The sequence below is a fragment of the Vanessa cardui genome, chromosome 12, assembly GCF_905220365.1.
Source record: "Vanessa cardui chromosome 12, ilVanCard2.1, whole genome shotgun sequence".
Lineage (NCBI taxonomy): Eukaryota > Metazoa > Arthropoda > Insecta > Lepidoptera > Nymphalidae > Vanessa > Vanessa cardui.
The window spans coordinates 13,271,031-13,283,940 of NC_061134.1; the positions used below are offsets into that span (position 1 = coordinate 13,271,031).

The 12,910-nt window shown below is 33.6% G+C and overlaps 2 protein-coding genes and 1 non-coding gene across 3 annotated transcripts; all 3 read left to right on the top strand.

Annotated features, from left to right (window-relative positions):
• Window positions 1-1,865: 1,865 nt before the first annotated feature.
• On the top strand, window positions 1,866-7,605 carry LOC124534346. The gene is made up of 7 exons (XM_047110134.1): window positions 1,866-2,050; window positions 3,003-3,188; window positions 3,542-3,637; window positions 3,988-4,190; window positions 4,581-4,709; window positions 5,153-5,288; window positions 7,461-7,605. Exons 1-7 carry the CDS (start codon window positions 2,015-2,017, stop codon window positions 7,542-7,544), a joined length of 870 nt encoding a protein of 289 aa, XP_046966090.1. The 5' UTR covers window positions 1,866-2,014; the 3' UTR covers window positions 7,545-7,605.
• Window positions 7,606-9,468: 1,863 nt separating this feature from the next.
• Window positions 9,469-11,836, top strand: LOC124534334. Its single transcript, XM_047110106.1, has 5 exons — window positions 9,469-9,634; window positions 10,203-10,358; window positions 10,453-10,548; window positions 11,277-11,416; window positions 11,624-11,836. The coding sequence occupies exons 1-5, from the start codon at window positions 9,587-9,589 to the stop codon at window positions 11,817-11,819; spliced, it is 636 nt and encodes a 211-aa protein (XP_046966062.1). The 5' UTR covers window positions 9,469-9,586; the 3' UTR covers window positions 11,820-11,836.
• Window positions 11,837-12,210: 374 nt separating this feature from the next.
• Window positions 12,211-12,374, top strand: LOC124534511. The gene has a single exon (XR_006966743.1). It is a non-coding gene; the product is annotated as a U1 spliceosomal RNA (small nuclear RNA).
• The last annotated feature ends 536 nt before the right edge of the window (window positions 12,375-12,910 follow it).

Genomic DNA, 12,910 nt, shown 5'->3' on the forward strand with positions numbered 1-12,910 from the left:
ATTTCTAGAGAAAGTTTTAAACAATTGTCGTTGAATAGCACAATGTATATACATATATAAAATATTGTGAAAGTTTTATGAAGTGTTTAATATTTAATACATATATTATAGCTTTAATATATAATTAAATATAATATAAGAATCGCACGGGTCTTTGAGGGCAATACTTTATATAACGGACCTAATCTTGAAATTAGGAAAATGTACTTCGTATAAAGTTAGTAACATATATTATACATAATTAATCAGAATACAAGAGTGTATTTGGTAATATATGTTTTATTAATAATAAATATATTTCTTTGATAGTTATATGAAGTAGCCAATCATTTACTTATGTAATAAAATATATAATCATTAAATTATAAAGGCGAGTATGTAATAGGATTTTATGAAGCATAGGTTTAGAACTTTAAAAAATATATATCTAGATATTAACAACGAATGATTACTTGTATATAACGTGTGTATTACTTGTATATAAGTAACACGAAATGCTGGTCAGACTATAATTATACAATTCATTACTTTGACGCAAAGAATGATTTTAAGTGCTTTATGTAGGAAGCGATTTAATTTATTATCTTATTTATCACTTAATAATATTACTTATTATTTTGTAATAATAAGTGTAATTGAATAACACTTCTTCATTCCAGGGCAATGAATGAAGGAATGTCGTTCATATCTTTCATAACAGTTGTTATATAAATGATTTGATTATTATTACTACTTATAGTAGGTAAATTAAAATTATTTAGTCTATGACGATGTATGTGGCTGATTGAGTCGGGCACTAAAATGTAGCTTATTAGGTATTAAGATAGCGCTTGTTATTGATGTTATTATGTATTGATGTTAGTTTGTTTTATATAGATATACTTATAACGGAACGTAGAGAATAAGAAGATTTATTTTTTAAATAATTTCAATTTCATCAAACCATTAGAGAAACAGAATTTAATCTGTAGTAATTGATGTTACTGTCATTAATATTTTAAATTATTTAACGGTTTATTTTGAATCAATGTTTAAAACTATATGCCATTTTCGTATTTATATTAGATATAAAAATATATGTTAAATATCGTATATCAAATATGTGTGTTGTGCTGTGTTTTTATATAAAACTAAAAAACAAAAAGTTCATATACCCACAGTTAGTGTTTGTGCCAAAGTTTTAACGCTGTTAATACTCATTTTTGTATATTAAGAATTGATGTCTATGTCCTTATATTATCTGTAGATGATCGTTGTGTGGTTTACCAATTAGAAATAAAGTACAAATGAGTAGATAGGCCTGTGTCAGCCATTACAGGTCCGTCTGGACATTTGTTTATAAAATCGTTGTTTTATTTCTAGCACAAAATATTCTGCGTAATATACAAAGGTTTTTTTTTATTTAGGTATTGGTTTATAAGTGTCAAACTGTTCTAGAATGTTCTTTCAAGGTTTTGATTATTTTTGACCACGTTGATGTTGCTAGAAGATACATATATAGAGATCTTGTTTATGCATGCATTTATTCGGCTTTTTTAATGCCAAGGACATATATAAACACACATAAATTGCATATACACTCATACATGCGCTGGTTTCAGCAAGTAATCACACCATTAAACTGTGGTTAACTATTACTATGTTAGAATCAGTAACAAATTTCGGTAGGCTTCTAGCTAGTTCAGAACTGCCTCTAATTTCCTTCTAGATCAGATATACATTTTAGTTAACAAATTCAATGAAATTGTAAATATACATTTAATGATTTTCCTGGATAATACTTTTTTTTAAGTATTAATGACTTTAAAAATTCTTATAAAAAGGTTGTTTTACAAAACCATCTAGTTTTGACAAATCACTTGACACTGAAACTTCAAAAATAAAGACAAAAATGTTAAATTGTTAGCGAAAAATTATAAAATTAATAAAGTGTAAACTTGGCGAGATGTGTCTGTGACATTCATGTTAAAAATGATAAAGCAAAGAGAAACTGAAACTCGAAACCGGCCTATGTATGGCGGGAAAAACTGTAAGCTTCAATACACATTGCGTGAGTGCTCATTTATAAGTTCCGTTAAGATTATTATCATCTTTTTATAATTTTTTCGCACAACCACTTTGTGGAACTAGCTTTCGTTTTTTCCGAACCGATACGACATGGCAACCTTCAAGAAAAGAGTGTACTCCTTTCTTAAAGGCCGACAACGCACCTGCAAGCCCCCTGGTGCTGCAGATGTCCATGGGCGGTGGTAGTCACTTTCCATCAGATGAGCCTCCTGCTCGTTTGCCACCTATCACATAAAAAAAATTATATCGGTAGGCATACGAGTAAATAGGCCACCTGATAGTAAGTGGTCACCGCCGCCCATAGACAATGGCGCTGTAAGAAATATTAAATATTCCTTACACCAACAATCCGCCACCAATCTTGGGAACAAAGATGTTATGTCTCTTGTAAAAGCCCTACCACCGAGATAATTATAATCAGAATAATGGTAAAATGTAAGCAACGTTAGAGTATTTAAGGGACATCAATAGGTTATACATATGTAAAAAATTTGGGTTTCAATGTCGCCTAGAGTAAGCTACACTAGACGACATTGAAAACCAATTCATACAAGAATTCGTGAACATAGCAAAACCGTAAAACCATAGCATTTATCCAAGCACCCTAAACACGGTGCAAAAACAGCGTTGCAGTACTACGCCGAAAATTATATCTGCTTGCTCTAATATGTTTATAAAAGAAACCAAACACACATTCAAAACATGCTATAATTATTCAAAAAAAAATCCTCTGTTCGTTCGATTTAGCAGTTTCAGAATTCAGAAATATCATGGAATAATTTTGACGCCATTTCGCTCGCATTCGCTCTACGACCAATAAACTACGCTGACGTCATCTTCTGTCTCGCCGATTTTATCAATGTGTAGAATAAATATTTCTAAAAGCCTTACTAAGCCACGAACGAGTTTATTTTTAAAATGAATGTTGATTTCAGAATCTACACGAATGCCAGTTAGATTCAATAGCGAAATGGCTGAGCTGCAACGGGGAGGTGTGGGGGATGGGCCCGACAATAGTGTTCGCGAGCGCCGCAGCACTTTTCCTCTACAACGAGCTGCAGGCGACCGTCTTCATAGCTGGCGACCACGCGCACGTTTCGCTGCTCGAGAAGACCCTCGTTGTCAGTGTACAGGAATTATTCTGATTTACCTTTACTCCTCAGACTAATGCTACCATGGCAAATTATTGGCGAGGGCTGACTGTTAACAAGCTCATTGTAACACGACACAACCAAACAAACTACTCGTCCACTTGCAATCTTACACAATAATTTAAACGGCAAATTCACATTTCATATTCAGACATATCCATGCTACTTGAAACATACTAATATTAGAATGAATCCTGTATACTAACTGTGCGACTAAAGTGAATAACTCACCATTGCAAACTTTTGTTTTGAACTTGGCTTTATTGAGCGATATAATTTAAAAAATATATGTTAATCAAGATGCTAATCTTTTTTGCTGCTAGTCATCCATGATCGTCGGAATGTTGGCCCTGATGGTCCACCTCTGGGTGTGCTCGATGCGCTTCTTTCAATACTACCTGGACACCCTTATTAAGGACGTAAGTGGTTTTATGTAAGCTCTGGATCTAACCATTAAAGTATACAATTTGAACAAATATGACCTTGATAACATGTAAAAATATTACTGTTACGAGTCCTTACTCGTAGACAGATGAAGTATTGTATGAAGCACAATAAACATTACTTTTCTAACTGTTTATGCTATAAAAAGTTGTAAATAATTCATTAAAAGTCACATACAGGTATATTTTCCTATCTGTAAGTGTAATGCTTCTATAAATAATAAACGAATTTTTATTTCAGTCATATAAATTGTGCTTTAAATATTTTGTTCAAGATAAACTTGGTTTGTTTATTATAATTCAATTTAAAACGATTTTCAACACAGAGTCCCAGCATGCTGCTAGAGTTGACGACGGCTGGTTTACTGGGTCAAACGGAAATGGTTCCGTTAGGTCCACTCACCAGGTTCTTGAAACAGCAGCAACCTCAAATCCACATCACAGTCTGTTGGTTCCTCTCCCTCTGCTACGCGGATTATGTGAGGAAACATTACTGCCAGAGGTTCAATATGCCTTACCTGGAGCAGTGGTTGGTAATTTGGAAAACAATGTTTTTTTTTATTTTTCAACAGTAGTCAACCGAAATATCAAAGACCAATATTTAGACAATCATCAGATTATAATTTGACTGTTGGTATCAAAACAATTTCGTTTCTATCGCTACATAGAACATAAAATTCTTTAGAATTTATCTGGCAGTTACGTTCTTTTAGTTTTTATAAGCTATTTTATCAATGGTTTCTTATACTTGATAGTTTGGCTTTGTGCAACGATAATAATATGTACGTCTGGGTAGGTAAAAGTAGGTTGCTACTTTTCATATATTCTGGCCAAGCAGAGCTAGTAATCTTGTGTTCCGTTTTGAAGGGTAAAAGAAGCAGTTTACTGTGTGTTACTGTAAAATGTTAAAATAAAACAGGCAAGCCGAATTGCACGAGCGCGCAACTCGCGGCGTCAACAGCACCATCGAGAAGGTGAACAGTATGGTGTACGCAGCGCGCCTCCGTCTGCGCCGGTACACACACACCCCGACCAGTGACGCACACACGTATGATAGACCATATACATACAGCATACTGATAAAGAGATGTAGTACACTACTGTATTACATTCTACTCACTCACTCTTAAAATCCAATGGGACGGGAGGTTCAGAAGATTAAAGAGTATAAGTTTTTTGTTGTTGAGACTGTGAACTTCCTAATACTTGATTAAAATAAAATCAGCTTTGCACGTGGCCGCCACATCTATATCAACTAGTAGTCGCCCACGGTTTCGTTTCGCGTTTTAGGGTGTTGGCAAAAAAAACAGCCTATGTTACTTCTTGAAGTTCAAGTTTGCTTCATACGAAAATTCATAAAAATCGGTTTAGCGGTTTGGTCGTGAAAGAGCGACACATAGACAGACAGAGTTACTTTCACGTTTATAATATTAATATAGATTATAGACATAGAATTAGGTGAAGCTATAGTGATAAAGTTGTTAACTAGAGTGAGAGCGTATGCTCGAAGCGGCCGTCGGTGGAGGTCGGCGGAATCCAGAAACGAGAATCACTGTGCACGCCCCTCGTCTGTCAGCCCGGCCAAGCCACGGCCGAAGCTATTGAGAAGCTCAGAACGTACATTGCGGTCAGTAGAAATACAAATATACTCGTTCACTTCAAGCAAACCCGTGACAGCCTACTACGTACTCACTTCGTTATATTTTATCAACCTCAACCAACCCAACCAAACAATACTCAGTATTAATAGTTATACTTGGTGTATCTTTTATTATTGTGTTCTAATTGGAAGAGTGAGTGAGCCAGAGGAACTACAGGACACAAAGGACATAACATCAAAATAGCGTGCGTGCTTACCATTTAGAGAGTGGGGTACCATGCTGATAGGTATTAGGGCAACAATTGTCAGTTTGACTATCTACCTCTTAATAGTTTTAAAAATTGGTAATTTACCCTTTCCGCCTATGGAAAGTCTGATTGATATGGTGTTATGGATGCGAGAGCGTTACAGACCAGCAGTTTTCTACCTAGTGACCTTTCCTTTGGAGAATACGAACACGAAGCGTCGATGGTCTGTTATTCCTGTGATGACACCGATAGGATACATAAAGGAAATTGGTTTAAAAAAAAACTAGAAATTAATTACTTAATTTAATCTTTTTTTAACTAATAAAACATATCCTTAACTTAAGTCTCAACATAAATAAACCACCAAATCATACACATTTAAGAAACTACCTTCATTTCAAGTTGCAGTAAAGCTACCAAAAATATATAAAAAATTTCAACATTTTAATGTCGACATACAGCCCAAAAAAAAAACGTTTTTTATACGTGTCAATTAGATATATATCTAAATGAATCACCTAAACATTTCATTAAAACATTTTTAAAAACAAAAATATTTGTTGTAATTATGTCAATCTCGAAACGTAACAGACATTTTATCACGTAAATGTTATGAATATCTAGTGATTCTAAGATCAAAAGGAATCTTAGCACATAGAGATCGTTGTTAAAGCTCTCTTTTTCTTTAACCTAAATTTGTCACTTGACGCGCAACGCTGTATAAGCTACTCGTATAGCATTCTGAAAGATATTTTCCAACTTACCTGACCTACATACACTTAGCTTGTTTTATTTAGTCGTTTATACTTTGCATCTTTGAATCATACTTAGCCCAGAATTGTGCAACAATTATACTCCTGATTAGCTAATTTGTAAAAAAAAGGTACTGTTTATCAACTGTAGTGGTTGGTTTTGGTACTATGTCATTGTTCGGAGCTAGTTTTACTAATATACAAGATGCAAGCTATAACTGAAATCATGTTATAGTTCTTAAAAGTTGATTATAAAAAAAATGCACGGTTATAGTAATAAATTTTTAAAAAGTAAGGAAACAGCGCCAAATATATATAATTATCAAATAATATATCAATAAAGGTCCCATTAATCAAATATTCAAATCTTTGTCTATTTTTTCTATCATCAAGTAGACTTTATACTAAGTCCGCCACGCCACATCAGAGCAAGTCGGTGGATATAATTTATTGGGGGTAGATGTTGCTTTATACATTACTTACGATAGTTCCTTTCACAGTCTAAAACGAGATATATTATAAGCACGTATTCTCGTAGCAGCAATTGTAACACAGTCTTCGGTTAGGATGCACTCTTTCTATCCATTGAGCCGCTACAGGTCAATTAAATGCCACATTAAATCTACAGTTGTTGAATCAGTAAATAACGCTCATTAAAAACTTAAATATGGGAAATGTGTCGTTTTAATTTTGTAGCGTATTCATCATGCTACTAGTATTCAACGGTATTCATACATCTTAGTAGTTAATTTAAAGAAATGTACCTATATACAAGATAATTTAATGTCAAATATAATATTTAATATTTAATAAATATAAGTGATGTAGGTACAAATTTAAAAGAGATTTCTTATCTATATCTTTGTCGTGCATTTCTTAAGACTAAATTTACAATATAACAGTTTAAATAATTTAATTTAAGAAGAAGAAATATCTGCACATATAGATGAGCAGAAATTAAGCCATAGCTCTTTAAAATAACACCATAACAGATTTTCTATCATCCCATAATCGATAGGACCAAAATCGGCTTACATTATTAAAATAACATTAAAAGCTTAAATATATACAAATATGAACTAAAACTAATTACTGTATGAATCTTGACCGCGTGGAATGGTGGCAAGAATGCTAGCAGCATTGCCCCGTTGATTATTATATAGGTAAGATGCATCATTCCTAACAGTAACTTGTTTCAGGAGACACGATGTTGCTGCAGCGGTGCGCCGGACGCCCGCGAATGTATTTCTTGCACTTCCATCCGTGCAAAGAGTACAGTCTGAATTATATTTTGGATTTTATGAAAACAGCTAACGTTTTGTAAAAACTAATAAATGTCTATTAAATATTTTTCGTTTTTTTATTTGTTTATTTACTTAGCTACCTGTGCCCGCGACTTAGTGCGCATTTGAATTTTAATCCACCAATAAACCAAATCAATTTAATTCAAGTAAACTTCAAAATGAAGCGTTTTTGAAACGACGATAATTAAATAGTACCATCGTTTCGAAAATCAGCTTCCAGCTAGAAGTAACCACAAGAACAGTTGCTCTTTTTAACAAAAAAAATATTGTTCAGTTGAAATTTATTAATTCTGTATTAGGCGGCTTTTGTGATATTAAGGTACCCGAGGTGACAGATGGCCTGCGCGCGGTACCGAAGAGTATTTGGATATTAAACGTGACTTTATACTTATATAATTTTAAAATAAAATTAGCCCAAGTTACTCCTTATTATATCAGCTACCTGCCAGTGAAAGTCAAAATAGATCAGTCGTTTATCACACAAAAATTGAATTAAATATTATTTTGGTAGCGATATAGACACCAATTTTATTATATGTATAGATGGATAAAACTGCAACGTATTTCGTATACGAATGATCGTTTGTAAGTTAAAATTAATTAAAAAGTGCATATACATCGTTGACCGCGTTCGATCAGGCGTTACTGATAAACTGCACGGAAACCGCACCCCTGTGCTGTACTTCCGAGGAAAAGTTTCGCAGGTCCATTAAGCACAGCGTCTCGCCTCGAGGACCCGCGCTGATTTATTAAGCGACAGAGGGATTGCATTACGATTTGCTCATATCGGTTACTTAAATTAAGAATGTGTTCTAAAAAATTAACTAAGGATTCTTTGTACTTAAAGATTGAATATAATTTTTTTTTTTAATTTTAAAAACGTAAATTCTTTGCCTCATTTATATTACTGGTAGTAAGAGAGAGTAGAGTAACAGCCTGCAAATTTCCCACTGCTGGGCTAAAGGCCTCCTCTCCCTTTTTGAAGAGAGGGCTTGGAACATATTCCACCACGCTGTTCCAATGCGGGTTGGTGGAATACACATGTGGCAGAATTTCTATGAAATTTGTCACATGCAGGTTTCCTCACGATGTTTTCCTTCACCGCAGAGCACGAGATGAATTATAAAGGCAAATTAAGCACATGAAACAGCGGTGCTTGCCTGGGTTTGAACCCGCAATCATCGGTTAAGATGCACGTGTTCTAACCACTGGGCCATCTCGGCTCATACTGGTAGTAATATACTGCTAATTATTTTCAGAACACATCGTTTTGCTTTGCAAAGTGAATAAGCCAGAATAATTTCAGACACAGGGGATATTACAACTCAGTTCTAAACGTTGGTAGCGCATTGTGATCTTAAATATTTCTCACACCACCCATGTTCATTGGCGATGGGTACATACCTACAACTGGCAACAATGCCAACCAATTTCTCCACCGCCAGCACACTGCATGCTGTATTACCTACAGTTATTATGATTACAACATTTGAACGAATTTGAATTTAGAAAATTAATATTATAAACACAAAATATAGACTTTGATATTGAATCAGCGTTGTATACCTACATATTATCTCAAGCTCGATCCAGGATTCGAACCCGTAAGCTTGTGATCTGTCGAAAAACATTCTAGCATCTGCGTAGTATTAATAAAGATATTGATTTTCAGTCTAAAAAAGAAAAAAGTACTACTCAGAAAGTTTTATAATAGAGATTTTTCCTCAACGCCCTTGTAATGCGTTTCCCATCCATATGTTCTATTCAATCAGCAATCTCAGAGTAAAAAAGAAATAAAACACGAATAAAAAAAGTTCATACAATGGAGTTTTCATCAATACATCATGACATACTTCAATGAAGTGAGGCACAGGGCATTGTTTTTCAAACAACTGACAGCGTCAATCACACAGCAATGATGGTCACATAGTCTACTTATTTAATTTTTTCGATAAACATGATTATAAATTAATGTTCCTTATGATCAAGCACTATATGTCTCGTTTTAAACCAACTCTGTGATGTTGTATTCGAAAGTATTGAGTTATGTAAGATCTGGAAGTACAGAGGTATCATACATTAATTAGTATATTAAAATTTCTTAAATAATTTTGATGGATTTACTTGAATAGTCATGTTTTAAATTGTATTAATTCAGTAATGACGCGACTTATTTGATATATCTGTATCGGAATAAAATATAGCAAAAAAAATACCGTGGCTGCGGTATGCACGTATAATATTTGTGCAGATTATTACATAGTGAATTTTGTAATCCAATGGCACCAATGCAATTATTACGTAAATAAATTAGGCGCGACGTGTCACGTGCCACAAGAATGTAACTCTGCTATTTTTTTTAACTCTTAAATTTTTGTCTATACGAGGACATAAAAAATTTAGCAGTGCAGCATGATATGCTCATGTTTGTCAAAAATACGCGAAGATTTAAAAAAATAAATAATTTACCTATTTGTCCAGGGTCCTAAATTACATCTTAATAATAAATAAGTAACGAATTATGAATTTGTTTTATAACCTATCAAACTAAGGACTAATATGAGCTTCCCTCCCTGCCCTTTATATTCAGATTTTAAGTTCTAATTGGTCCTTTTATTTGTAACAATTTTATTTCAGCTTTTCGATTGGTCAAAATGTGGTGAAAGTTATCTGTCAACAGTTCCGACAATCTTATGGGCTTTAGGTTCAGCTGCACTGGCTCATCGTTTGATATCAGCGATGTTCAGAAGGTTCGTTTTCAGGCGTATACCATTATGGGAGATAATATTACAGGTATGTACCAGGTGGTACCAACAAAAAAGTATGGAGACAAAGGAGATTTATAGGTGATTCAATAATTAATATTTATCTTTTTCATCTGTTTCAGAATCTATTATTCATTTGGATGGTTATTTATAGTCTACATTTTTGGTTTGTGGTCATAAACGTCGCGAAATTTTTAGTACGATATTGTTATGAAACGGTAAATGTATAACAATTTTTTTTTTAATAAAATTGTACGCGTGAAACGAATAGCCCCAAAAAGGGCAGTTACATGCGCCTCCTTGCGTTGACAATATAGTCAACATAACATTTTATAATAATCTGCCTAACGTTCTATTTTTTTTTAATAGTGTCAAATTTAAGGCACTGAAGTTATGTAGGATTTTAAAATGTTGTGCTTTTATTATATCAACAAAAGACGCAATTAACTCAGGTGACCACACTGCCTTTTTAGCTGCCACACTTATATTCAAACTATCTGTGCTTGCAGCCTAGTACGCGTTTGAATTTAACAAAAAAAAAAATTATTATTGAATTCGGTAATATTGTATTAAATATATAGCATACGTTACTCCTTCTTTTATCATTTATCTGCCAGTGAAAGTCCAGTCAAAATCGGTTCAGCCGTTCGAGAGATTAGCCGGAACAAACAGACATTCCAATTTTATTATGTGTAGAGATAATATGTTTTGTTTTCAATCAGTCGCTTAATATATAATGCTAATTGTAACATCCTGCAAGACACATCCTGCATCGTAAAATACTTTGGGTCTCTCCCATCTGATTCAATATTGATTTTCAGAAGCAAGTTGAACTATAAAAGAAGTTAAAGAAAATAAGCTAATTTTCAAAAGATTAAAACATCGTCTGAAATGTAATAACTCAATTGTAGTGAGATTTATTTTTTAAATATTGCGGTTATTTCAGAACGACGGTTCAATACCGATTAATGAAGTGGAGAGCTGTCAGATCATGCAGCAATGGATGATTTGGATGTGTTCCACGGTGCCGCTTGTATTCTACGTGTACACTCGACCTAAGTCAGTGGCGCCGCCGCTTATGATATGGTGATTATGAAATATTATATGATAATAAATTTACTGAGTAATTGCCTGTACAATACAAAAAATGCGCTCCTTTCCTAGTTTAAAAATAACATTTACTTGTAAATAAGCTTGTACTTATTAGTTCTACAAAATACAGCGTCAAGCTGATTTACTCTGTTGATATAGAGTTATTTCGATCTTTTTCGTATATTACGATTATTGTTCCAGGATAACAACCAATCCGTGGCATCGTCGAGAGATGGGCGCATACGGCTACTATCTCAATCGCCCGTTTTCGTACCTAAGCCCGCCAAGCAACGAGTCACTTTGTCAACGAGCTCTCTCACTCAGAAGAGCCTTCAGCGACTCTAGAACTGTAATCAAAGAACCGCCAAGAAAGAGACGGAATTCGAAATCTGTTTAAATTTTTTGTTAACTAATAAAGTGTGCTTATATACGAGACTAATTTGTTTCTTTTTTTATAATAAATCTGCGTCTAATTAATATTTAAAAAAAAAACTTGATTTATTCATGAAAACCACTATTAAAAAGTATTCATTAAAAAATAAGTGCAGTTATAGAACGAAAAGGTCAGGCAACGCAATACTAAAATTAGATCGAACTTTTTTAAATAAATACTTTTTGGACATGCTTCTTTTGGAATTCTGAATTCAAATTTTTCAATAAGGCAATGCATTGGACGTCATCTAATTATTTCCAAAATCCGCTAACAGATGTCACTGATCCGATAATTAAATCGCGATGTCAAGATTCCCGGACGCGGGTATATAAGGCAGTGCGAGGTAAAATCGAGCATACTAACCTTGCGTAGGGTGTACCGTGATCAAGAAGGCGGATGCCCCGGGCCGGCGCCAGCCATTGCACTGCGGCTGGAATAAGCTGGTCTGTGACTATTCCACACTGGAATAAGTCGTACGTGTAATTTTTGGTAGTTGGACTTGCGTTCTGCGCAGTCCACCCATTATTAATACAACGTCATATTAACAGGAAGACATGGATCAATACACTTATTCAGAATCCAAAGACCTTTAAAAGTTCTAAGCGATAGATTAACTTCCTGTTTTCCCGCCTAATTACCTGCATCTTAGTAACTTAATTTACCCTCGTAAACAGTTATAAAAAAACTCAGGCATGCACATACTTATTTTAAGCTAGCAATTAACTAAGCAGACATGCAAATGCTAAATTTGAAGTTAGGTTGTTAGTCTTATAGTAAATAAAAGTAAATGATAATCCATCTTTATGCAAATGGCAGATTTCTTTTTTTTTTTAATGACTAGCCTAGTCTTATAGCCTACAATTCCATATCTACTTTTTTATTTTATTATTGGTTAAGTAAAATGAAATGACAAAAAAATAATTACATTTGATATACACTTCGAAAGCATTCTATTAGATTTTTAAAAATATTAATGAGAAATGCAGGCTTTTTATTGCATATATAAAAATTGAATATATTTCATTAAAAATGTATAATATATTTATTATTAGTTT